This window comes from Chamaea fasciata, unplaced genomic scaffold (genome assembly GCF_029207755.1).
Source record: "Chamaea fasciata isolate MVZ Bird 193981 ecotype frontalis unplaced genomic scaffold, bChaFas1.0.hap1 SCAF_3, whole genome shotgun sequence".
NCBI lineage: Eukaryota > Metazoa > Chordata > Aves > Passeriformes > Sylviidae > Chamaea > Chamaea fasciata.
In genome coordinates, this window is record NW_027094088.1 from 19,921,055 (window position 1) to 19,947,268 (window position 26,214).

General features: G+C 34.7%; 1 protein-coding gene across 5 annotated transcripts in view; it reads right to left on the reverse strand.

Annotated features, from left to right (window-relative positions):
• SPATA17 (spermatogenesis associated 17) overlaps positions 1-26,214 on the reverse strand; it is an 85,782-nt gene that overhangs the window by 43,354 nt on the left and 16,214 nt on the right. For all 5 annotated transcript variants that reach the window (XM_066180392.1, XM_066180389.1, XM_066180390.1 and 2 more), the window contains 2 exons: positions 25,442-25,545; positions 8,233-8,356 (listed from right to left, as the gene is read on the reverse strand). In XM_066180392.1, coding sequence (XP_066036489.1) covers positions 8,233-8,356; positions 25,442-25,545 — 228 coding nt within the window. The remainder of the gene's footprint in view (positions 1-8,232; positions 8,357-25,441; positions 25,546-26,214) is intronic.

Consider the following 26,214-nt stretch of genomic DNA (forward strand, 5'->3'; position numbering starts at 1 on the left):
TTGATAGATCACACAGCTTGTCCTTTAAACTCTGCCATTAATCCTACCCACAGGAATTGAGCATGAAGTTTGTTGCCTAGAAAAAAATCCACACAAATAGGGATTATGCAATTCAGATGCTGAAAAAAGACATTTTAAGTGCAGGGACCTTCTGGCTAGTGGATTTTTAAATGACAAAGGCTGAATGCTATAATACATGGTATATATAGAGATGTCACTATGCTATAATATCTAGCTTTGTGTGATATGGCTAGTGACAAGCTATTTAGAAGAAACTCAGAAATATTGCCACATCTACAAGGACATACCTTTAAAAACTAAGCTAACAGAAGATCAATCAGAAAATAGTGCTCAAAGTTTATATTTTATTGCATGTTAAGCTCTTTGTAATGAGAGATGAATTTTTTGTGTAAATTCTCATTTCTTTGAACAGTTAACCAGTTATCAAAAAAACCTGAAATTATTTTATAGCAGGCAGCCCTTAGGAAAAATAGAGTTCACAACACTGTCACAGATAATGCTTTAAAGTTCATTCACTGACTATCTTAAGGAATAGGAAGTGAGTATCTTGCTTTCTGACAAGTGGGACAAAAAGGAGAAATTATTGATTTCTATTGGAAATACTTTCACTTACCACTTGTGCTAGGCTAAGACTTAAGAGAAGAGTGAATGGGAGGGAAGTACTGTTCACTGACACTGGGAAGAAACACATTTGAAATAGTTCACATCCATGCATTTTGCATAGGAAATAGGTTATGGTGGCAGCAGATAGCACTTCCTCCATCCTCTAACCACACTTACCCAATTCTGGGCATGAAGATCACCATACTTACAATCTTAGTTTGGCCTTTGACAGTACTTGTCCTCCCTAGGGAGATAACCACTGTTTCCTAGAGAAGAAAAATGTCTGATTGAAAAGAATATAAGCAAAAGTGGAAAATGTATGGAAGCTCTATATTTTGTCCCTAAATTATTTTGGCAGTATGTGCACCAGATAGATTCTGGAGATTCATTTTGGCTTTCAGTTCTTTCCCTCTTTTCTACAACATAGTGATATTGTGTTGAGTAGCAGAATTATAGTTCTGTGTCCTCAAGGTTAGTCATCCCAAAGGGAAAGAGTTGGACTCAGATTCTAAGAAAACTAGAGATTTTTGATTGTGTGTGCAAATCGCTTAAAGGTCACTTTTGGAATTTAGAGCTGGTGTTCAGGTACAATGCCTTTTAGAATCACAAGTAGCTCATTTACGGGCTTCTTTCAGTTTACCTTACTTTGTCCTTCTTTCTGACAGGAACATTAAGCAACATGAACTGAGATCCCTTCCAAGGGAACTGAGATGGTGTGGACAGTGCCCCATGAGGCACAAGATTGGAATGATTTTCCTGGAGTGAATACCTGTGAACAGACTGATGGGTCTGTCTTCCAATGGGAAGTGAATACACAAGGAAAGCTTGCTGATCAAACATACCTGTCACAAGTACTGTCAGAAGGATGTAATGTAAATTGTGAACCCTTTGGAAAAAGTATTTTATAAAAACAGAACGCTGCAGCATGAAGTGCTTCACATAGAAGTGCAATTTAAATGTAGCTGCAAGCCTGCCTGAGAACTAAGAAAGCTCACTCTCTCCTCTTTAATTTAAATAGGATTTTTTACGGTACAAGCTTTGGAAAGTACTCAGAAACATCTGACTACTTGGCAGAGAAATGATGAGTGGATATTAAACACCCACGGATAGGTGGGGATGTTCATTCATTGGGGCACCTAGAATAAAAAAAAAAAAAAATTACTATTTTAGTTCATCTTCAGGAAGTATTAGTACTTACAATGAATGATAATTTCATTCCCCGAATGTTTTAGAGACAGGATAATAAAATTACAACAGTAAAGAGGGAGGAAATAAAATGTAAAAGGTAAGAGCTAATTCATTCTTCATGCTAGCTCAGTCCTTGGCCTTTCCTGAACAGACACTGCCAATAGCAACAAATTATGTATAATCATTTTGTGATGTGGGCTGTTCACTCGGGACTAAGCTCAAATGACCAAACTTGCAGCCTTGTCTCTTAAACTGTGGATCTGAAGATCAAAGGCTAGGGCTTTATCCACTGAGTCTTCACCTTTATAAGAATAAAACTGCCAGCTGTCCAGAGACAGAGTGGATGTCAAACAGTGTCATTTTAGACCAATTGTTTTTCAAGTTCTTACAGGACAGCACATTAGGTTAGAAGCATATTAATCAGTTGTGTCTCCTGAATATTCATTAACCTACTCCAGGAAGGATTTTGTGGCCTTTTTTCTTTCTCACTTAGAACATTAGACATTTAGACCTGAATAAGTGCAGTAACTTCAACAGAATTAACTCCTGATTTCCAGTAATGTAAAAAGGGGACAAAGGCGGTCAGTGTAATGTTTACAAATTGCCATTTCTGTTGACAGGAAAAACTCAATAAAAGAATACTTTAGCATTGAATATAATTTGAATTTAAAATATTTTACTCTAGGAACTGATAAATGCAAAATAAATATGGAAAAATGCTAAACAAATATGGAAACAATTCATAGAAGTGATATTTTGAGATCAACCATAAATACAGAAAATCAAAATGAAATTGTTCTTAGAAACAAAAGAGATTTTTACTTCTTTTATAATCAAAAGCCCTAATACAGAATCTAGAGAAATTCGCTAAATGGTTCCCATTAACCTAAAATGGAATTGTTTATGGAGATACACAGAGAGAGTAAAAATGGAAAAAACTTGGTTCTTGTTGCTGACAGAACTTTACACTGCTAGTCACTTGAGAGTAACTCATAGCAAACATTTCCTTCCTCCTCCCAGAGCATTATTCTTAAGGTGAGGGTTTTGGCCTTTTATTAAAATGTTTTCTATAATGCTAATCTATTAAAGGGTTACTTTCTTGTATGTTTATGTCTCCCTGGAAAGGAATATCTCAGTCAAGACTAGTTCCATTCAGAATATTTTCTTATTTTATAGCACCAGCTATAATATCCTCATAAGTAATTCTTTACAAAGCATTATTTCAATGGGAATAAATGTGAGCCAATATCAGCCGCATACCTAAATGCATTAGCCTTGACTCAACAGAGAGATAGTGACACACTCAAGCAGGCACTGAAAACTGAACTACTGTGATCCAAGAGAACTCGTGTCCTGCTACTAAAAACAATATCATAGTTTCTAAAACTTCTACAATGAAAAGTGCCTATTATTACATGTGGACTTTGCTCTTCCCTTGCAGCTCCAAATTACCAGGATCTTATGAGCAGTATCTGTTCACAAACTGTCCAAGGACATCAGGAAAAACTGTCCCTTGCTAAAGAGGGCTGAAAAGTGATGGACTTCAGTGTTGCTCGGAGTGGCAGAGGCAATCCCCAGAACCAGATGAAATTGTGGAGAAAGAATAAGGCGCTTTGCAGTTGCTTCCTGTGACAGAATATCAGAGACAGCAAAGCAGTGAAATGGACGTGCATGAGCAAAACAACACTGCAAGGAGGATGAGTGAACCTGGTCTTCCAATGATGCACAAATTAAGAGCTAGTGTTAGTGCCAGATCTCTTAACCCACCCTTGTCTAGGTTATTCCTTCTCTGGGTATTAAGAGAGGTGGAAACTGAGGGTATATGGAGTCAAAAAACTAACATCTAAACATTACAAAAATAGAAAGTTGTACATCTAAGGACTACAAGTCCTTCAAGTTTGCTGGAAATTGAGAGGGTATTCTTGACAGTTATGATATTGCCCCATTTTATTCCTGTACCCTAGACCATGCTGTTGGCCACTGTCAAATGCTTGGCAGAGGAGCCTTCAGTCTGCCTCAGTCAGGTCTTCTATTTAGTCAGGGGCTAACAGAAAGAAGATGCCATACAAAAGTCAAGAGTAGACATACACACATAACAGCATGACTAATTTTTCTAAGGTATCAATAATTAAAGCATTCAGATAGAACAGAAGCTCCCAGAGAACAGAGGACCAGTATTAGCTCATCTACTCTCAGCATGATTTATCACAGAGCAAGAGGTCCAGGTTTAGAAATGAGGCTGTGACTCAGTCCACCAGCCACAGCAACGATAAGCTTAAGCGATTCATATACAATATCCCACTAGTAACAATGTACAAGTATGTTCTGCAATTGTGTGAAAAACTCTCAAGACTTTGCAGATCAAAAGAAATTTGGCTTCCTGGATTAGTTGTACATTTATTTTTTCTGACAAAAAGTAATTGTGTTTATCTGTTTAGAAACAGAAGAAATGGAGAAAAGAGAATTAAAATTCTTTTACCTCACCCCGTACTGTTTGCTATACAGTAAAAAACTATAAAGGGGAAAAAAATCTGTTGCTCTGCTGATTCTCCAATCCTCTCCTCAGTGACAGGAGAAACTGTAATAGCAGAAGGCCTATTCAGCTGTGACACTTGGAACACTGTTTCCATAGGGTTCTTCTCCTGAACTCAATATTTTACACAACACCACTTCTGCTCTGTATTGCAGTCACCACTGGCTTCTGCTCCCCATACCACTGTGGACTTGCAGGTGCTGATGCACCTGCTCCCCCTCACAGAATCACCTCAGCATTGCTGCTTGCTCTGTCAGCAGATACTTAAAACAACACAGATCTGCATTCTAGCTCAATACTGGATTTAGACTGTCATACTCCTGACTCTCATCACCATTTTATGATAAAGACCAACTAAAAAATTTCTTGAAGGGCTGGAAACACCAGTGACAGGAATCATGCAAACATATATTTCAACACAAGTGGGCTCTTCAGAAAATGCATGGCCATTTCTGCAAAGTGCCATGAATGTATTCAGTGCTTTTCTCCATCGTTGACTTTAAAGGTCATTTGTCAGCACTTGGCAGGGGATGACCCTTAAATGTTGGCCTTGAAAATATGACAAAGAGCAGAAGTAATAACATATTCAATTATAATGAAGGTTGTTAATACAGAGAGTGGAACTACAAGGATAAAGAATAATAATCTGCATAGGTAAACATGTTTATAATGTAAAAAATATGGAAAATGTGGAAAACCTCATTTAATAATTGGTTCATTTATTAATGACAATTTGGAAAAAAAAAAAAAAAGGATCATTACCACTGTAGTGGAAATAGCACACTGTGATTCTGGACTGAGAAGAAAAACTTAATTATTGTAAGTTTCATGTCTCAATAAGAAATCACAATTCAGTTCATGATAAAACAGGTAAAGATGGTGAGAACAAATAGTGTTACCAATAGGAAATTAGAAGAAATACTCTTAACAAATAGAAAGACTTGTTAAATATGTAATTTTTATTATGTTCATCATAAAGTCAAAATTTATCGGCCTGATAAGATAAAAAACACATAAGAAAAGGATTGTGTAATATAAAAATTTTAAAACCTTAAATACAGACAATCCTATTTTTAAAATTGAATTTGGTTTGGAAGTCCCAAAGTTGCCACCTCATAGATTTATTTCTTGCTATATTTTACATTGGAATCTCTTGCACAAAGCAACAAGAAAGTGGTCTTTCTTTATAAAGTAACAGTTTATGAAAGAAATAAATGTTTGAATAGCAAATTAATTCATGAAAAGGACAAAACAATAAATGAATCATAGGCCATGCTATTACGTCCATACTAGTCAACCCTGTATATTCCTGATACTCACATTCTTCAGCTTTACTTCTTGAAAGTAAAACAATGTTAGAATTAGGAATCGGCACATCTTGTATATAGATAAAGATATAGACATAGGTAAAGATACAGATACAGATATATTGATATATAAACACACTTCTGAGATGTAGTTGTGGGCTTCAGCTCAGGAGAGACGAACGAAAATTGAAATGCCTTTCTTAACAAAAATTGAGGAGCAAAAATTCCTTAATTCTTTACTGTCAATAAGTAAACACCCTTTTCTCACCCTTTTTGCCTGTATTAAAACAAAAATATTCCAAACTATAGGATATATTTGAAACAGTATTGGAAATACAGATTTTTCAATGCTGTCCATATAACCTGTCTGAGCAGGTTAAATGGAGAGCATTAATGCAGCCTTAAATGCAGCCATCACTGAACCTCACTGGATATGGCAGAAAGGGGAGGAGAACCAAACTTTGGCAGGTCATCTCTACAATTTACTGGGCTTTAGGTAATGCATGACTACAATAAATCCAGCTCATCGATGTCCTCTTTTCATTTGCTATGTGCCCTGCTTACAAATGATAAGATTTCTTAACTCACTCAAAAGTGTTGACTTTTGCTGCCTGTTTCTAATGAGAGATAAATGGTCCTTGTTCAGTAATCCAATTAACTGTTCTTTGAAAACAGCAAGATGTAGCTGTAGTCAGATCAGAAGACCAGACATTTAGAGAGTAAAATGCCAGACACAGAGCAACAAACCAGTAAATTCTTCATGGATATAATTTGTCCTGTATATCAAGATATCAAATTCTACAACTCTGTGTAGTTGTGGAATACAGACTTTGCAGTAAGTAGTTAACATCAAATATATCTTTACTGTTTTTCAAGCTGTCTGTAGGTTTTGCATGGATTTACATTTACTTGTGTTTTGAAATACTACCTGCAAAAGAAGACAGCTCTTGGAGCTCATTTCTCTGACAAACAAAAAACATTCGTGGGCTCTGAGTCTCAAACCATCTCAGCAAGCAAAACCAAGCCTTTTTTTTTTTTTTTTTTTTTTTTTTTTTTTTTTTTTTTTTTGTTCTGCCAGCTAAAACCACTTTTAGCTAATTTCTAGTTCTGTGAAATTAGTAAGCCAAATTCAGCAGAACATAACAGTTACTTGCTGCCCTCTGCCAGCAGTCCTCCATGGCTGAAATGAGGAGTTACTTGCCATTCCTTAAAAAGTGTTACAGCCTGCTAAGCCTGTATCTTTGGAGGTGAACTGAGCTTACTAAAATCTTACTAGACCACAAGTCACTCAATGTCTCCAACCCAACAATTTTTGTATTCCAGGTAAGCATATTTATGTTTATGCATGTGTTTATATAAAATGCATTGTTCAAAACAAGAATTCCCAAATTTCTACAGTTTAAGAGAATGTAAAATACCATGCAGATTATTCTTAATATCCTAGATCTACATGTGGAAAAATAAATTATAGTGAGCTAATTTCAGTCATTAACTAGCTTCCTTTTATTAAGAAAACTTTTTATGCTATTTTTACTTATATTATACTATGCTTTAAAAAAAACAAACTTAAACTTAATTTACACATCGAGTTATCATAACTGATAGCCAGTTAATCAAACTACATTTCTATCTACAGGATATAACACAAATAATTCCCAAACAGAAGGGAAGATAAAATATTTTGCCTTTAAATGTAATGGTATTTTTCCTGCATTCTTTAGGATTAGCAGTTCTTAAACACACATTATAATTGACAACTTACAAAAAGCAAGCATTTAGTTCATATTAATACTTCACATTAATTCCATATCTGTATGAAGAACAATCAGACACCAAACACTTATGGAGACAAAACCCTCTTATTTTTTAATGGAAGTTTACAAGAGGGGACTAAAAAAAAAGGCAAACCTACAAGCTTTACCAATCATATCAAATTTCTGTAGGATAGATCTACAGACATATTTACCTGTCTGTTTAAAGCAGCTTGCATAAGAAAGCTTGGAATAATATACAAATAATATTGATACAAAACAAATTAATAATAAATATTTAAAATTTATGAGGCATTTTTGAGTGAAAACAATCATGCTAAATAAGCTGATTCAGGAAGTTCTAAGAAAAGCTTTAGCTGAAAATCCACATTTACAATCTATCCTAAAAACAAGCAGAACACTGCACCAACCCAAGCATTAGCTCAATTAAAAAGGGGGAAAAAAATGAAATCCCTTCTCAGCTTAATAACATGTTAGTTCTTGACAAGTGCAGCAACACAACAATAAGCCAGTCAAAATGAGTTTTTAAAGCGAGGTTATGCCCTTCATGTTGTGTTATCACAGTGGCAGATCAAACTGCTGACTTGGACTCTTTCTGCCAGCAGTGCTGATGCTGCCTCTATGAGCTACTGTCACAGAATAGTCATGGTACCTGCTCTTGCCTATAGAAAAGCACTAAATTGAACTCGAAGTAGTGTCTTTGTGATATCTTTTCAACAAGTCATGTCCCATTCAGCCTGCTAGTTTATCTCTGTCAGGCTTGGGGCCCAAGTGGTTTGCATGAGCTGTCAGGGACAGGTCTACCAACCTGCTCAGTGCTAAGGAGGTAATGCATCTTTCGGGCTTCGTATTTCTTTTCCTTTTCTTTCTTTTCTAGGTCTTTCATTTTCTCTTCATTTTCCCTCATTTCTGCATACTCTTGAAGTTCACTCCTGTAATAAAATAAGTCTGCTAACTATATTATCACAACAAAAGACATGCTAGTCTTCTATTTTACTTTAACCCTTTCATAGCTTCACGGTGTTTTGTTCTTATATATTAGCAGTATACTGACAGCACTGGAATGTAAAATTACTGTTCTTTCAGTTCCACAGCTGTAGGATACTATACGGATATAACTATGAAGAAACAGGATTAAAGTGATCAAAAGTAGCAGCAGTATATAGGTTCATATTGCTTACAGCTTGATAAAATACTATTCATGTAAGTCCTTTTACTTGCCTTTAAGTGTCATTTTACTTTGAATTTCTCTAAGTGGAAGCTATTTTAATATAAATAAAGGTTGTTCACTTATGTTTCAGCTAGTGCCTTGCAACACCTCCTGATCTGCAGACAGAGGAGATTTTATGGAATGAGAGAGGATATCAGACATGGAATAAGAGATGATATTGACTTGTGGATCCTTGAGTCCTTTGAGAAAGTAGGCACAGAGGAAAACTGGATGGGAACCTTTCATGCACACATTGTCCTTAGGAGTGTCTGTGGCACTGGGCTTCTTGCACAGGTCATGTCTGCTCTGGTTTGATGAGAACTGTAGAGGCTACCACAAGAACCAGGAATTAAACTGCTTCATGAAGCACTGCACTGCACGACAGAGGTGTACAAACACACAGTGAGTCATCTAAATGTGTGGTCTGTGCAGAAAACCCTTTCATCATAAAAGAAATATGGAACTACACCTAATATCAGGTTTCAAAGAATGGAGAAAACTCATGGTTTCGACTGAATGTTTTGAGAAAAACATGAACAGAAAATGGGCATAGATTTCCTCCTCATTTTTTTTTTCACAGAGCCAGACTTGCCATAAATTATGCAAACAGCAGAGTGAAGTAATGTTCTATAAGAAAAAAAAATTCTGTGCTATTGTGCACAGTGCACGTGTATAGAATTTTTTGACCCAGTTAAAGAGGGTTAGTTTGATTAACATTTATTATTTTCGTTATTAAAAAATGGCTAGTTCAAATTAACCTGTGTGCCAAAGACACCTAGCATATTCAGTCAAGCATTTAGATTGCTAAAAAGTTAATTAGGTGAGTAAATTCTAGTTTTTATATTTTTTTTAGTATGTGTATACATGATAAAATAAAAAGAAAAAAATATTATTCCCATATCTGGATGATTCAAATATTCCTGCAAAACAGATCATTTAGAGAAGTCCACATTAATAGTCTCAGTTGTTTCAATGAGTACCAAATAAGACACTGTGAGGACACGGGTCAAATCATGTCACAATATGCACGTGGGAAAATTTGCTGATATGAATAATCCCATGGAAAAGTCATATTGCTCCCAAAAGTGTTTTTTAAGACTGTGACTCAGACTTACGCTTAATATTTTAATTATCATTAAATTAGTTCATCAAAATATGTGAATGAGCAATAATTGCTTTATAAATATGAACACTATGAAATCATATCCTTAAATACAAGAAGCAGTGTAGAACTTTTATTTGTTTCATGCCATCTTTCAAGATTTTATCTATTAAAAAAAGTAAAGTATTTAGTAATTAAACATTTTATTTTAACTGTAAAAGAAAAATAGATTTAAAAGGAAACATGCATCAGAAAAAATGAAAAGGTATTTTTGAACTTCTGAAAATAGTTTTTGTTGCAGTTTACTGTTAAAGGCTGCTAATACAATATTTCATACAAGGTTACTTATGAAGCACACTGACGTTTAAAAATCACCATGCTATGCTTTTGCAGCAGTGTAATTTTTTTCCAACATAAGATTAAATTGCAAAATAAATGAATTACTTAGAGTGGCATGGCCCCCATTTTGCCACCCTTCTCTTGAAAATTGCTTATTAATATGAAAAAAGAAGTTGGAAAATAGCCTGTTTTACTTTATGCATAGCATTCTGGGGCCTCAAAGCCTGCAGAGCTGGAGCAGCGGCACATTTTAGATTGTGTTGGCAAGCAGGGACGATGACCTTTCTGACCTGCATCTCAAGGCTATTATTAATCGCTAAGTAACCTGGTAAAGCCAAACAAATTTGTTTCCATTGAAAGGATCTCTATCTGTGTCTGAGAATTTGTGCTGTACCAAACAAACCTCATTAACTGTGTCCATTTTTGACAAAGAACTAGGAGTTGGAGAGATTGGCGACCTTTCTTTGTCCTCAAGGTACAGATTTCAGAGTCACTACATGTACGTACATAAGCATTTGTTACTAGGAAATTCTTTGTTCTATACCCATCAGTCGTAAACGAATAAATAGACAATACATATAGTATCAATTTTTTTATTTTATTTTATGCCTCCTTACCTTCAATATCAGAGTATATGATTCATGGTTTACATATTTAATACTATTCCTTTTTGATTACAGAGCCCTCTATTCAGCTTTAGTACCCCTATCTACAACTGAGGAAATAATTAACATATTACTACAGTCTATTCATGTTCTTATATACTGAGGCACTTCTTCCAAACAGTGAATATGGAAGCTTTTTGATTCAGAACAGAACTGGTGATAAAAACCCACAAATAATGTCAAAAACATAGCTCTGTATTCTAGAAACAATGATAACGGGATGCAAAATGCTTCCCGTTGTCATCAATGGGAATTTATCAGATTGCTTTAAATGAATGATTAATATCATTACCTCCTGAAATTAAATGAAGTCTAAAATATTTGTTGAAGTTCTATGTAATTCATGATCTTCTTAGACAATGCTATCATCATGATCATTCCTGATTATCACATACCCTCAGTAATACTTGTACCATAATCTACGTAAAAGTTTGAGATTTTTTAGCAGTTACAAATAATTTTCGGCATAGTTTTGCAGCCGACACATTTTGTCAATTGTTCTAAAATATCTCTATCAGACATTATACTGCCCTGTACTGTTGTACAGGACATGCAGACAATTCTGTCACAGGGATAATAGCTCCCAGGATGATTATCGCCTGAGAGGCAGTACAAAATAAGTGGTGTGTAGCAGTCCAAACATTGCTTGACTGGAAACATAGATGTTTTAGCATAAATATAGATTTATTTTAAAGCTATTTAAACCTGAAGCTTTCATCTCTTTTACCATACTTTCAAGCATTTGAAAAGGAGCCACAAAAGCAGAGAATCTAATGCAGTTAGATATGAATATACTATTTCACACATTAGCAGATTAATACTAACATGTCATGCACTGTGCAGGGGTTTCACTGTTACCACTCAGAATAATGTGTAGAAGGATAAATGATACTGACAACACAAACTTAACCTTCCAAATGCAGCTAGAGTTCCACATAGCTTACATGGAAATGTGTTCAAGAGGAAGTTTCATACTTGGGATCTTCTACATGTATGCCTTCCCAAAGAAAATAAATCCAAATTCTCTTAAAGTCAATAGACTATCAGCTGAAATGAAATGATTTTTGGATTAATTCAGTACACTTCCTGCCAGTCTTCTCTTTGTTCACAAATGTGATGGGTTCATTGAGCGATCTTTTCTTGGGATACATGGGTATCATCTCTGTGACATTATCAATACTAGCTGGGATACATGATGCTCTGTGGATTCTGGACCAATTTTGCTTCAGGATGAACCTTTCCTGGTACAGTGTGAAGTGAGAAGGCAAATTGGCCTACTGTTTTAAAGCTTCAATACATTTTTCAGGAGAAAAAGAGTTCTGTAAATACAAAGTATGTTATAAATTATTTGATAATCTTGTTCTGTTTTTGTAAGCGATCTGTCTGTTGTATGGTTCATAGCTGGAAAAGTACTGCTTATTAAAATGTTATAACTCAAAAATTGGGTTATTATTTTAACACATAATCTTTTCTTTATCTTAAAGCCTATCTCAATATATTAACAATATCTATTGCATCTTCCTAAAAAACTGGCTTCCCATTTAAGTTTAGTCCAATCAGGCTTTGTCCCTCACACATTTTAATGGAACAGTTCTGTAGGAGAATCATTTGGATATTTTATCAAACGTAATGTCTTATTGTGATCTGAAAATTATTAAACAAATTAGAAGACTATCTGTGTTAACTACGGCAAGTTTAGGATGTATTTTTTTTACTAAAAACATGAATATACTGGTTAACACAAAGTGTGTCATTCTTGTCATAGGGAATGTTTCATGCATTTGAAAATAGGCATAGGATTATCAACATATGTGCTCAAAACCCACAATTAAAAATGATCTTGTGTAACAAATCTGTTAAATAGCTACTGAATTGTTAATGATAAAATTACTTGCTCTATATAGTTCGAAAATAAAAAAAATTCATCTGACAAGGTAACTTATTGTTATTCTGATTCTTCATTATGCAGTAGGCATTGGTGTTGGTTCCTGCTATGAGATGCAAATTCAGTTGACAGTGCCCCTGCTGTCTGTATAAAGGTTAAAAATACACATATAATATTGTTCCTGGCACTTTTGGAAAGGTCTTCAAGTGATGATTTCAGTAATATACAGATTTTAATAACTCTGCATAGAACTTCATCATTTTACAAATTCATACTGACCTATGCTTATTAAGTTTATCAAACTATTGCATTCTGTTTGCATTTCCACTGGCATTCTGTGATCCTTTGGCCAGATAATATCAAAAATTATTACATTAACTAAAGGAAAGGGCATCCAATAAAAACAAATAATTAATACAGTTGCCTAGAATATCCAGAAAAAGTATTAAGTTATTGTGATTTTAAACAGTTCAGACACCAAATCATAAAATTCCTGCAACAGAAGCAGTAGGCAACCTTAGCATACAAGGAGATAACCTAAATCTATTTAATCTTCCTGACTATACATCATTCTCCCTGTTCAAATACAGAATATGGAAAGTAAAATAAAATTAGTGAGACAATAATTTTTCGTATACCACTGCATGCCACTTGATTTTACATTGCATTGGTGTAGGTGAGAATGGAATATAAACGGCCACGATAATATTGTTTGATTTAATTGATTAAATTTGGGAAAACAATGAAATATATCTATAGACCAGCCTAGGATGAAAAAATAGTTTAGAGAACTCTTTACTTTGAAGGCAAAGTTTTAACAGAACACACATACCATATAGTCAAGTTAGCTATGTACCATCAGAGAGCTTGCTCATCCTCAACATTGTTCTCATTTTTTTAAATGAAGCTCTTTAGATTTAGTAAGCAAAACAGGGCAGTTATGTAACTGTCTTCTCCTCTCTACCATGATGTATAGTCCTGTGTGTATCCTGACAGAATTTCTTGAGCAAAATATTTGATCTCAAATTGCATTTAGATAGATGCTCAAAGCAGCAGTCAGTTATTAGTGGTACAAGGTATCTTACTGTCTATGAGATCAACCACAAATATATGTCCAAAATTCTTACAATTTTTAAATGTGAATGTTTACATGAATCCATTCAACAAATTATTCATGACTCTCTTCAAGATGTGGAGGTATATTATTGCTCTGCAGCGAATGTCACTGCAGTGCAGTGAACAGGACATATGAATTTCATATTTTTTCATATTGTTAATATGAAAAAAATTAAAATAAGTAAAGCCAATGTGTAGGCATATTGCATCTACTTTTATTATTATTTTACAGAACAAAATTCATAACACCTTAAAATCCCATTATAATTTGTGTATAGTAGCACATAGTCTGTCCCTCTCCCCTTAATCACAGAGTGTACCATGCCAATGGAATTAAGTGACACACCAGTTCTACTGTCAGGATCCACAGTGTGATCAATACACATTGTTGGAAATGTGATGAACATGGTGGTGAAGGGCACACAGTGAATGAATACCTTGTGCAGATCAGGAGATCAGGGCACAACATGTACCAGACGATAGGGAAGAACAGACGGATGCATCCTTCTTATCCTTCCAATTTCCACTGCTGCACACTTATTCAAGAGAGTGCAACAGCCTTTCAAGCTACTGACTGCAGAGGCAGCTGACAACTAAAATCAAAGTATTTCCCTAATCCATTATGCAGAATCTTCTAATTAAGATTTCAATAACAACTCATGCAGAATTTTTCCTCACATACACTAAATGTTTTCATATATAGTCTCTTAAGATTATTCTGTTTTCTCAAATTGTGCAAACTTCTTGGTCCAAATGTTTTTCCCTTGTGTGTATATATCCTTAAGGCAAATTTACTTTATCCTCATTGGCAGCAGAAAATGCTGTGAAGTTTAAAACAATTTTTGGAAAAGGTCCAATCTAAACAATGATTTTTGAGCTTAATTATTTTGATTTAATTAAACTGTAAACCCCACCTATTAAGGATGTGGCATAAGAGCAACTCAACACTGAAGTTTCTGTTGGCAGAGGAACCAGATTCAAGTATACTGGTTCAGCTTTATTTATGCCCAGGTCTATATTGAAAAACCTAACAGGAAAAATGTTTTTCACCCAATGTCTGTTTGCTATTGACCCCTTCATGAAAAATCAGCCTGATTGATTTGCTTTAATAGTGAAATTAGTATTTGGTGATTAGCTTAAACAGTGAAATTAGTATTTGAGTGTAACAAAGCCAATCTGGCCCAGAATGGATAACAGAGCCCCAACACAATTTACTCTGACAGCAGTTTAGCAGCAGTGGTCATTTTTAGCACAGTGTCAGTGCTAAGCTGCTAAGAGAGCAGTCATGTTCCTAGTTTTTTCCTGCAACATATAGAAGAGCATGTCTAACCACAGACAAATACCATTGGAAGTTTTCTAGTGAATGTCATGTGAAAGTATCTGTTATCTTTTGGCACTGCAATTCCCAGAAGACTATATATGCTACCATCTGCACAGTAATAACCAGAGGAAAGCTCACTGCTATGTTTTGCTACAGTTAAGCTGTTCCCAGGACTAGAATGAACTCATTTAAACTAACTGTTATCTCTCTGCTGCAGTGCAGTACAATGTAGACATATCTGTACTTCTTTTACTTTAATATATGGTACTTGGCAACATTTACAATATTCAACATTACGTGATTTAGAAAGCAAACATGACGTTATAGCTTCTAAAGGTCATCAGCTAAGTTGATTTTCCTTCTCAGAGTATTATGAAGCAATTTGACTGAGGTCTACTCACTAACTCACATCCTTCACTTACTTTCACATAAAAGTCTGCTTACATTGATAAATAAAATGGTACACTTTGTCTACATTAAACAGGTTTTACAACAGCAAGACAGGGAGAGTTTTATGTAATGACCTATTACGTATAGCAGAGCAGCAATGCCAAGACTCACAGCTTCATAGTGATTTTTGTGATACCTCATGGTTTTCTCAATTTCATATTCATGGAATGGTGTTACCATTTGAGCATCTATGATGCCATTTTTATTGATGCATAAAATATTATGAAAGACACAGTAAATGAATATTTTTATTATATAGCAATTGTAATTATTTTGGGAGAGAATTGACACTATTTTTTTCATACAGCAGAGCTACTTTTAAGTATGTGATTTCACAGCACTGGCTCATTGCCAAACTGAAAATATTAACTAGATCCCAGTTTTCAGAAGTGTTAGGAAATCTTATCTCTTACTGTCTTGAAAACACTGAAGTAATCAACATAAGAAAAAAAAAAAAAGGCATTTTCAGTATGCCACACAAGAAATTACACTCGGAATTAAAGCCTATTCTCTGAAATTTTGGTTCTACCTAATAAATGAAACTACACTTAATTATAGATTTAAATTATACATGTCTAAAGCGTACATCCAATATGTTCTACTGTCTATACCCAAGTACATAAACTTCTGGTCAGAGTACTAAATCTTTCCTGAGGGGCCAAACACAATGCTCTAGATGGTTGTGAGGCCTCTCAACACCAAGTACAAGTAGGCAAATGAGTCCTCCATCATTCTGGGTGCCATGCAAGCTGAAAGAACAATTCACTTTGTTACATGAGGCTGTAAACATTTAGCAAACTGTCAGTGAATTGGAAAAGAATAGCCTGCTTGGAGAAGAGAGGTGGAAAATGTTGCTTTCTTGAAATGCTGTTTTTTGATTTGGTTTGAAGGTAGCAGGAATTGTGAAGTTCAAGGTAAAACATTGGGATTTAGCTCTAGTGTCAAGGATAAACCAGTTAATGGACTCCTGCAATTATCCCTACAAGGTGAAGAGTCTGAGGAATTTGAAATGGGTATAATTATAAGTAAAATTTTCTCATGGTTTAAGGAAAGTCATACTCATAATATGAAGAATTAAGGCCTTTAAAGGAGGTATCCCAAGCAGGATTCATAGATATGAGGAAGTTCTTTCATGTGATACAAAGTATTCATAAAAATGAATGCATAGACTGAGAGAAGAAAAATGATTTTTTAAAATTTCCCAGTGATCATAAATGTGCTAGTGAATTCTGATGCTGATAGTATTTTAAAGGACATTTGAAGGTCTGTCTAAAATGGCAACAAAAAATATTTTAAGCAGAGACAACACCTTTCAATGATCTCCATTGTTTATGTCTAGGACAGTTTTCAGTCTAGTAGAGCTGAATATAACAAGAAGTAATGGTTCAAAGACAAAATGAAACTGTTTCAGTGGGAAACTATGGGACATACTTTGAACATCAAAGGTAATTAACTCCTGGATTAGAATAAAAAGGTATTTACTATATTTTGATGTTATTGAATCAAGACTAGACTGTTCAGTAAAAGCTTAATGGGCTGTTTATAGACACCACTATAAATTGGGTATTGATAAATATCATATTGGTGATAGACCTGAAGTCAGACAAGCTGATTCCAGATAACATTGTTTTCATTATTACTAGAACAAAGAAACAACACTTTTTTGTAGATACTCACTACTGTTCTAGATTGTAAAAATAGAAGACAAATAGTCTTTCTGTTCTCTTCTCTGAGTGACCACTACAGAGACTGAACTCTCATTAGATAACAGAAAAGTCTATTTATAATGATTTAGAGAATCAAAAAACAATTAGCTAAGACAATTTTTTGATCCCCTTTTTTCTCTATGTTGACATTTTTTCCTTTAAAAGAAAATAAAAATATGCTCATGAGACACTGTACACTTCTTTTCATCTTATGGAATTCTATGATATCTCATGGGACATTATAGGATGCACCAATATAAAGCAAAGAACTTTAATTTTCCACTGTAAAAAAATCTGAAATGCCAAAAAAGATCAATAAACCTTCATGTTTGCAGACAAAAAATAATCACGAACCTGAAAAAAGCAGTGCATAGTTACCACACTTCCAATAACAAAACCAACTGTGATGTGGCTCATTTTAAAGGTCTTATCTGCTGTAGTTTCTATATCTCTGACATAAATGGGAAATGATAAAGGGAGTCTAATCTCAAAAGTCTTTCACTGGGTAGAGCAGTGCCAAAGAACACTTTATTCTGTTTGGCCTTCCTAAACATTCTGCTATCTCTGAGCATTTTGCTGAATTGTGAGGAATGCTACTTGTTTGATAAAGTTATGAAGTATGGGAATAGTAACTGGCAACTTTCTAGCAGCACTCAGACACAGTATTTTACATTATGATTAAAACAAAATAGTGATGTTAGTGATTAAAACAAAATAGGCTGTTGTGTGCCAGGTGAGAAAAATAACAGTCATGTCTTTTGATTTTTTTCATTTGTTTGTTTCTTTGGAGCTCTCAAAAATAAGCTACATTATAGCATGTTCTGGAAAATCCATATGTGTAAATTGAGTACTCACTGATGTACCTGCAGATACACACACATATGAGCTGGAATACTTGGGTAGCATAGAGTAAACTTAGTTATATAATTGTATTTAAAATGCTCCTACAAATAAAAGAAATACCTAATTTTCTTCTGTAGCACATAAATGAATGCAGTTAAATTTTATGCTTCATAATTAAACTGAAAAAAGCACAACAAAAAGAACCATCACCTTATTTTAATAACAATAGAACTGCTTTAAGTGAGTTGAGTAAATGGCACATAATATTTGTCATACTTCTAATGACGTAAACAGCTGAAGTGACTATGGCAAATGAGAAATATTCATATACTTCTCCAGGAGTCTTTAGTCTCCAAGTGGTAGAGCCCTTGCCTGATAACCTCGTATAGCCTCTATATAGATGGCCTGTCATGTCTCTACAATTAGATAAACCAGAACTGCTATAATGTAATCAGTTACAACCTGAAAATTATATTTTGAAAATCAAGTTTATTAATATGTAATCTTTAGGTAATCATATTTATCCTCCTAATTTACACAATATTTATGATAGTCTACATGTCCTTGAAATAGGGAACAGGGACACTACACTATGAAAAAGTGGTCTAGCTGCTGGAGTTCATAAATTTTGTTCAGCTTTGGATGAGTTCAAAGAATTGCCATGTAAGAAAAGCCTTACAGAGGGAATTTATCTGATTATGGCAGTAATAATTACCCAGCTGTTTATTGCAGATAGAGAAATAATTCATGTAGGCAATAGGCCGTGGTGGCAATGACACTCCGCATTTAGTAAATATGCAAACTGTTCATTTCTAATTAACCAAGCTAGAGGATGCCCTTATTAAATGTATAAACTAAAAGTGCCTTCCTGACAAGTGATGAATTGTTACATTGCACAAACTCTTGCCACAGAATTACTAGAGTGAACTTGGGGCTTAACTTCATTAAGAGATCTTGTGGGATAGTTAAATGAGGATGGACAGCATAACAAGACCCACCTGACAGTCAATGATATGTTAGAGCTTAATGAAACTGTACCTCTTCCCCTTTTCTACTTATTTTACAGTGAAGATCCTGCTTCAGAAAAAATAGAAGACTGTGAAGTCTGTCTCTATGAGACAGTTTAAAAGACCAAGATTAGTCAGTCTTTGTCCACAGAAAATGTTTTATGAGCTGTCAGTAATTCTAACAAACCTCTTAAAAAATAAAAAATCTATCCAGACACTACAACACCATCAAAGCTCACAGCCATAGAACTGTTGTTATCCTACAACACTGTGTTGTCACACCTGTTTTTTTCTACCTTCATCAAAACTAATCATCTATACCAGAGACTATTTGGTCCAATGAGTGTACACAGGGATCTCAGATTTCTTTTTATGCATTCAGATTATAAAAATTTTTTTTTGGATACAAACGAATAAAGCTTCATGTTTAATCTGTTGATCTTAATGGTGTGTTTAGTGCTATACAAAAATACATGAGAAAATATTGCCTTCATGTCATTAAAAACTTCAGTCTAAGCAGCTACTTATGCTACTTACAGTGTTCATGTTTATTGCAAAACTTCAACTATTTACACAGAACTAGCTAAAAACATGGTAAAGACTGCTTCCACTCCTTGCTCAAGGGAGACATGGACAGAATAAAGCTCATGAGGCATGTGAGCTGAATCTGTGTTGGAAATTCAGCTTACTGTGTAAACATAACAGTACTTACCTTAACCTCACTGTATTCAGGAAGAACTTTCCCATGGAGTTAAAACAGGCCATTGACTGCTCTATAACTTTAGATGCTTCATTTCAATTTCATGATCAACCTCAAAAACTCATTTTTTATATCTTACCTATCCTAACAGCATCAGGTTTGTGGCTACAGAAGTACTCTCGGATCCTCAGTAAATTAAAGTTTTAAGATTCCTAAAAATCTAGCAGTTATGCCTAAAATCCTCAGGAAAAGGCATAGATGTCTTAAATTATGTGACCGATCACTCCAAATTAATATTTAAATATAAGAAAGCATACTTGGTACTTGTCTCTATTTCTGAGGCTCACAAAGAAAGCTGACAGGGTAAGTTTACTTTCAGAAAATTCAAATTACAGATAAGTAAGTTAAAAAGCATGATACATTTCCTCTCCATATCTTTAAAGACAAGTAAAAAAAGATGGGTTGAAGATAAAGTAGTTAACTAAACATCAAGTGAAAGACAACATTACAAAAATGAGGGGTTTATTATTGCAAGAATTCTAAGGAGCTGTCTGAAAGGCTTTGGCACTAATTGAAAATAGACTAGCGAATCAATTGCTTCTGCAGTCAATGATGAGGAACATTTTAATTGAATTATAAGACAATATATACATTCTTCAAAACACTCTGACACTTGAGAAAATGGCCAGCACCTGGACTTTATCAAAAAGGAACAGACAGATTGAGGCTGAGCAAGTTCTACTCATATTGTTATGACAAAGAATGATTTATTTTGAGCCCACTCTATGGAAAATAGTCATACCACAAAAGTTTTAAGAAGCTAAGTACTTGCCATGTTAAAAAAAAAATATACTTCAGAAATGGTATAGTAATCTAGAATAAGATAATCTTACCTTTTTTCCATCCTGCATTCTCAGGCATGCTTACAGAATAGCTAAACATTGTATTAGATCACCAGCAACATGTAAATACTCTATCATTTCACTCTTCATTAGGGTTATAAAAAATCAAGCTGCACAAATAATTTGTGAATATGCATATTGCCAAGGAAGGGATTTTTATCACTTTGTATCATCTATTTCCTTGATGTGTCTTGAAGACCTGGAAGTTTTAATGATGACTGTGAAACTAAATCTGCTGATAAAACAGCTAGTCAAACTTGAATCAAAGCCATGCTCTCCAGGAAGAATTTGGTGTTGATCCTGCAAGTGTGTGAAATTTCCGATTTATAAACTCAACAATGCTTACATAAACTATGACAATTATTAAAGGTAGACTCAGGCCTTAGTTTGCTACCTTTAAGTCAGGGTTTATTCAGTAGCCAAGAAAGCAGAACTACCTGCCTTGGTTACATAAGAACTCCAATGCCAGTACTTTGCCACTGCTTTGTTAGTTTTCTGATACTGCTATCTTTACCCAGTTCTGTGCCTAGAGAAAAATTTAAATGGTGCCATTCATCAGTAAATGGAGCAATACATCCCAAAATCTTATCTCTACTTGCACACCTGACATATAGCAAAGTTCTTTTACTGTAGTTTAAAGGCCAGTGTGTAGATAACCTTAGGCAAAGAACTGCAAGTTAATCACACAGTTGGGCATCTGACATCATCCATAAATTCTTTGGCTATAATGGCACCAGCATGCTAATTTATGTGAAGTGATGTCCATTTGCTTATCATGGACTGGAAACTGTTTCACATAAAACAAAATTCTAATGCATCATTTGGAGTTATAGCTTATGCTAATTGCTTTTGGCATATTTCCCCTTGTAACCATTTAGCCAGTTCTTGGAGATGGTAAATGTAGCTTTAAGAATGTTTCAAAAGAAAGTATTTTTCCTTAAAATAAAATACACTAACTGCACTGAGAAGTAATGAAATTTACTTTCATGCATATATTTATAAATGAAGCCATCCAACTAATCCATATTGAGATAGAATACAGTATATATTGGTACCTAAATAAAAACAGACGCTACAGATGAAGATTCATTACTAAAATGTAAATACCAAAATATAGCAAAATAAATATTTAAGAACAAGTTTCTTGTTTCGTTAAGAACTTCCTATATCTTTTAGGCAAAGAGAACTCGGGACTAATGAACCCATTTCATCATTGAGGCTAAGCCATAAATGTTAAGAAAAAACTGAGTATGTCTTTATGTAGACAGAGTTTAGGGTTCAAATTTGTTATTTTCCATCTCTGAAAAGATTCTTTCAAGCACTTCTCAATGTAACTCCTAGGGACTCTACCAGGGACACCAGCAGCCATCAGACCAACTGGTTCTGTAACAGTGCGAAGAATAGGAATGTTGGAGGAATTTAGCCAGTCTGGGAGCCAAAGCTGAGCATCATCTTCAGTTTGTACAAAGGCAGTGCCTTAAGTCTGTTAAGTCTAAGAGTGCCATAACCAGTCTGTTAAGTGAGTGGAAACTCACACATAATATGACTATTATTATTTAATTATATTTTAGGTCAATTTCTGTTAAATCAATTTCTGTTAAACTTAATTACATTCCTCTATGGCTTTAAACTGGGGCAGCTTCTATTAAGTTTACTTTCTCCTGGGGTTTTCATACTAAAGACAAAAGATAAAGGTCTGGCTACTAAATGAGGGCAGCTATTAAATAAGGACGGTTTGTATTAAAGCTGAATAGTAAAGATGTGGCTACTGGTTGAAAAATCCACTTAGTAAAACAAGTGTCCTTTATTTTAAAAAAAAAAAAAACAACAACAAAACAACAAAAACCTAGAGTAAAGGAGAAATGAGAAGGAAACAAACTTTGGTTAATAACTCTTTTAAGATACTCTTATAAGAAGCTTAACAGAATGTGCAAAGTTTCATGGGAACTTCTGAAGTTTCTCTTACAAATGAGGGAGGGATGATTTGATATAGACTCCTCCTTAAAGAAAGAGAAAATTAGGCACAAATCCTGGCTCTGGTGTCAAAAAGACAGGACTTTCAATGTGATTTTAGATAGGTGTTGACAAATAGAAATTCTGTCAGTGTTACTCTAGAATAGAAAAGATAGAGAACTGTACAGTGCAGTTCAATTCAGAATTACATCGTAATTCCAGAGAGGACAAATTATAAACAAATTTTTGAAATTAAAAATATTTTTTGCTTTTTTTGTGGGGGACGGAGGGGCCAGTTTGATGTTCATGTTCATGAGAACATGCATTTTCTCATGTTTCACATTGTGTTGCCTTATGGTGTTCCAGAGATGTGAAACACTCAAAGGCAGTATAATATGAGTGCACAGTGTATCACTCTCTCTGTTCATCAACAAGTAAATTTCCCTAATGTTGATGTTTTTATAAAACCCAGCCATTTTATAAATGCATACCTTCTATTTCTGATAATTCCTTGTGGTTTTTTACAGTGCACAGTTGCAATAACTTTTATAAGCAAAAATGTTTATGAACAGTGAGGTTATACTTGTCCAGAGATGATGTGATGGCTAATGAAAATATGAGGAGAATCTTTCCTCCACCTGGCTCAACATTCCACATAAGAAACACAGTGGGCCACCTTGGGGCCAAAGTAGTTGGCAGCAACTTAGCCCAATGACAGGAAAAATCTGTTTGGCTGAGGGCCTACACCTAATCCTCACTAAACATCTGTTAGATTTCATAAGAAGAATGCTGAAGGTGATATACATAATAGTTTTCAAATTTACCCCAGTAAAGGGATTACTACAGTGATTCTTGGTTGCACTTGGGAATGCACACATTTTAAAAACTAAAAAAATAAAAAATAAAAACTGAAACATTTGTTTAAGCTAACTCAAAAATTAATTTTTAACTTTTTTCTAGCTGAAAAGATGGATTTTTTTTTCACCTGAAAGGCATGCATTTCTGTGAACTCTGAAATACAGAACTAAAATTAGCAAAATATCAATATATCAGTTGCCAGGTAAGAGCCAACACAGACCAAGTTTGACACAATTTGATGTGCCTGAAGTCAACTGCTCATCTCACCTGTTAAAGAGCACAGTAGTGTTTCTTGGTTCAAATATCTATGCAGTGCATAGGCTTTATGGTTTTTAACAACCTAAACTAAACACTAGGGAATTTTATCAACATGTCAGAGTACTGAAAACCAAATATTTTTGTAGTCTTCCAAAGTTAGGTATACCCAGTAGAGATCTATTGTGGGTGTGGGGAAATAAAATACAAAGCTCCAACCAATCCATGTTCACAGTGCAGCAGGAATACCACTTGCTATCCTGTTTTGTCAGCACACATCTAAGGTCAATCCAAGCAACAAGTTATGAGCTGTGGTCTAGGTTTAGGCAGGGAATGGAGAAGAGTGATAGAATGATTATGAACAGAGAAGCAGGTTATGTTTTGCACTTCATCCAGTGATACGGATTTTAAACCAGAGAAGTGATAGCTTCACTTACTTTCCAAGATTTGGTCTAGTCTTCCAAGGATTCTACCTTTTCAAGAAGAGAGAATTTTTCAAGGATTTCAGATCAAGAAAATACCACTGAAGCTATTATAGAATGTCTAAGTCTGGTTTTGCTGAGTTGTGACTTAACTTTCTGCACAGAATACACTTAAATGAATAACACTGAGTGATCAGAGGTAGGTGACTATCAGTATGGTTCATTATAGGTAACAATGTAATGCACAAGAAATAATGTTATGACAAAGAGAATGTAGCACCAGCTATACCAGGGAAGAATAATATCATTATAACCAGCATACAAAGAAGCTGGATAATTCTGGGTTTTTTCATATATAAATTGCATATGCTGCTTTACATAAGTCTTTGCCATGTGATTTAGACAAGATTTTTAGAAATATTGGTTTACTAGAGTCCCTTATATTTCTGTGCTTGAGAAAGCAAAGATTTGTCTCAGACATTCTGAACGGCAAACACTGCATGGATTTTGTCCAACAGCTTTTATTTACACTGAGAGTAATGATCATGGTCATTACCCAGCATTTTGTCTGTTTGTTTCCACTGTTATCTGAGTAATGGTCATGGATCAGGATATCAAATCCACTAGAGGGAAATAATTACCTCTATTTTAGAGAGGTTTCAGCTTAAATACAGGGAAAGACAATGGATGGATGAGAGAAATAGTGTAAGAGCATAGAGCAACAACAGTTCTAGACAAATCTGACAGGCTATTGGTTATCTTCTGTAACTATGAAAAGAATCTGCTTCACGGTATCCACATCAGTATCTTTCCCAATTAATAGTCATAGTATGGCTCATGCATGAGACTTAAATCCAAATCTTCCTTTGCATTCATTGTCAATAATCCATATTGAAAACAAATTATAAAAAGAAATTTTTGGTTAGCTTGTGTATACTGGGGAAAAAAAAAATCTAGTTCAACGAACCTATTTAGGGCAAAATAACCTATGAGTTCTGAGCATAGGTGAAGAGCCAAATCCATTTTTATTAAACTAGTACAAACCCAGAGCACACCTAACTAATTCAAAGAAATTATTCTGAATTCATAACAGTGTAAATGAGAACAGAATGTGGTGCAACATGAATAGGCATAGGATAAAGAGAATGATGACTGATAGATATATACATTTGATAATGGAGGGGAACCTACACTCAAAGAAATAGTTTAATTAGTGCCACAAACTTTCTACAAATAAAAGAAAAGCAAATGAATGCTTTACCATGTGGAGCTTTTATCTTTACCTGACAAGCTCGTTATTCACAGAAACAGCTTTCAGGTAGCTCTTCAGTGCATAAAAATTATGGATATACTTCCGAACGTAATAGCCTCGCCACATTTTCTGGATCTGGAGGAAATAAATATTTGCTTAGTATATTTCAAATCAAAAGTTTGCATGCATATCAAATATATGTACTATTTCCCAAGTACCTCTTTCCTTAAAAGTGAAATCAAGTAAAAGCACCCATAAGTTTCAATGAGGAAAATTAATGTAGGTTGTAACATATTGTAGCACTGAGTCACCACCTCACCTACATCTCCTGCTACACTTTCACCTCTGTGCTCTGCAAAGGTGTAAACTGAATAAAAGTACCTTCCCAGGAACTCAATGAATCAGAGTTTCTGGAAAGTTCATTTATAAATTGCAGTTCTTCCATCTCCACTCTAAAATGATTCATGTCTATTTGTTCCACATTAGTTTCATTCTTCTCAAGAAATACTATTCTCTTGCATAACGTAGAAAGCCTAACGTAGAGAAAGCCTAACCTGGAGAAGAAAAGCTTTTTATCTGTAGTTAGTTACAATACAACTTTATTGTACTATAGAAATTAGGTAGCATCCTCCACCAAAAAACGTTAATATTTTGGTGCATTGGGATGGCCTGCCCAGGGAGGTGGTGGAGTCAACGTCCCTGAAAGAGTTTGAGAAACAAATTAACGTGGCACTTAGAACCATGGTCTAGTTGATGAGGTGGTGATCAGTCAAAGGTTGGACTCCATGACTTTAGAGGCCTTTC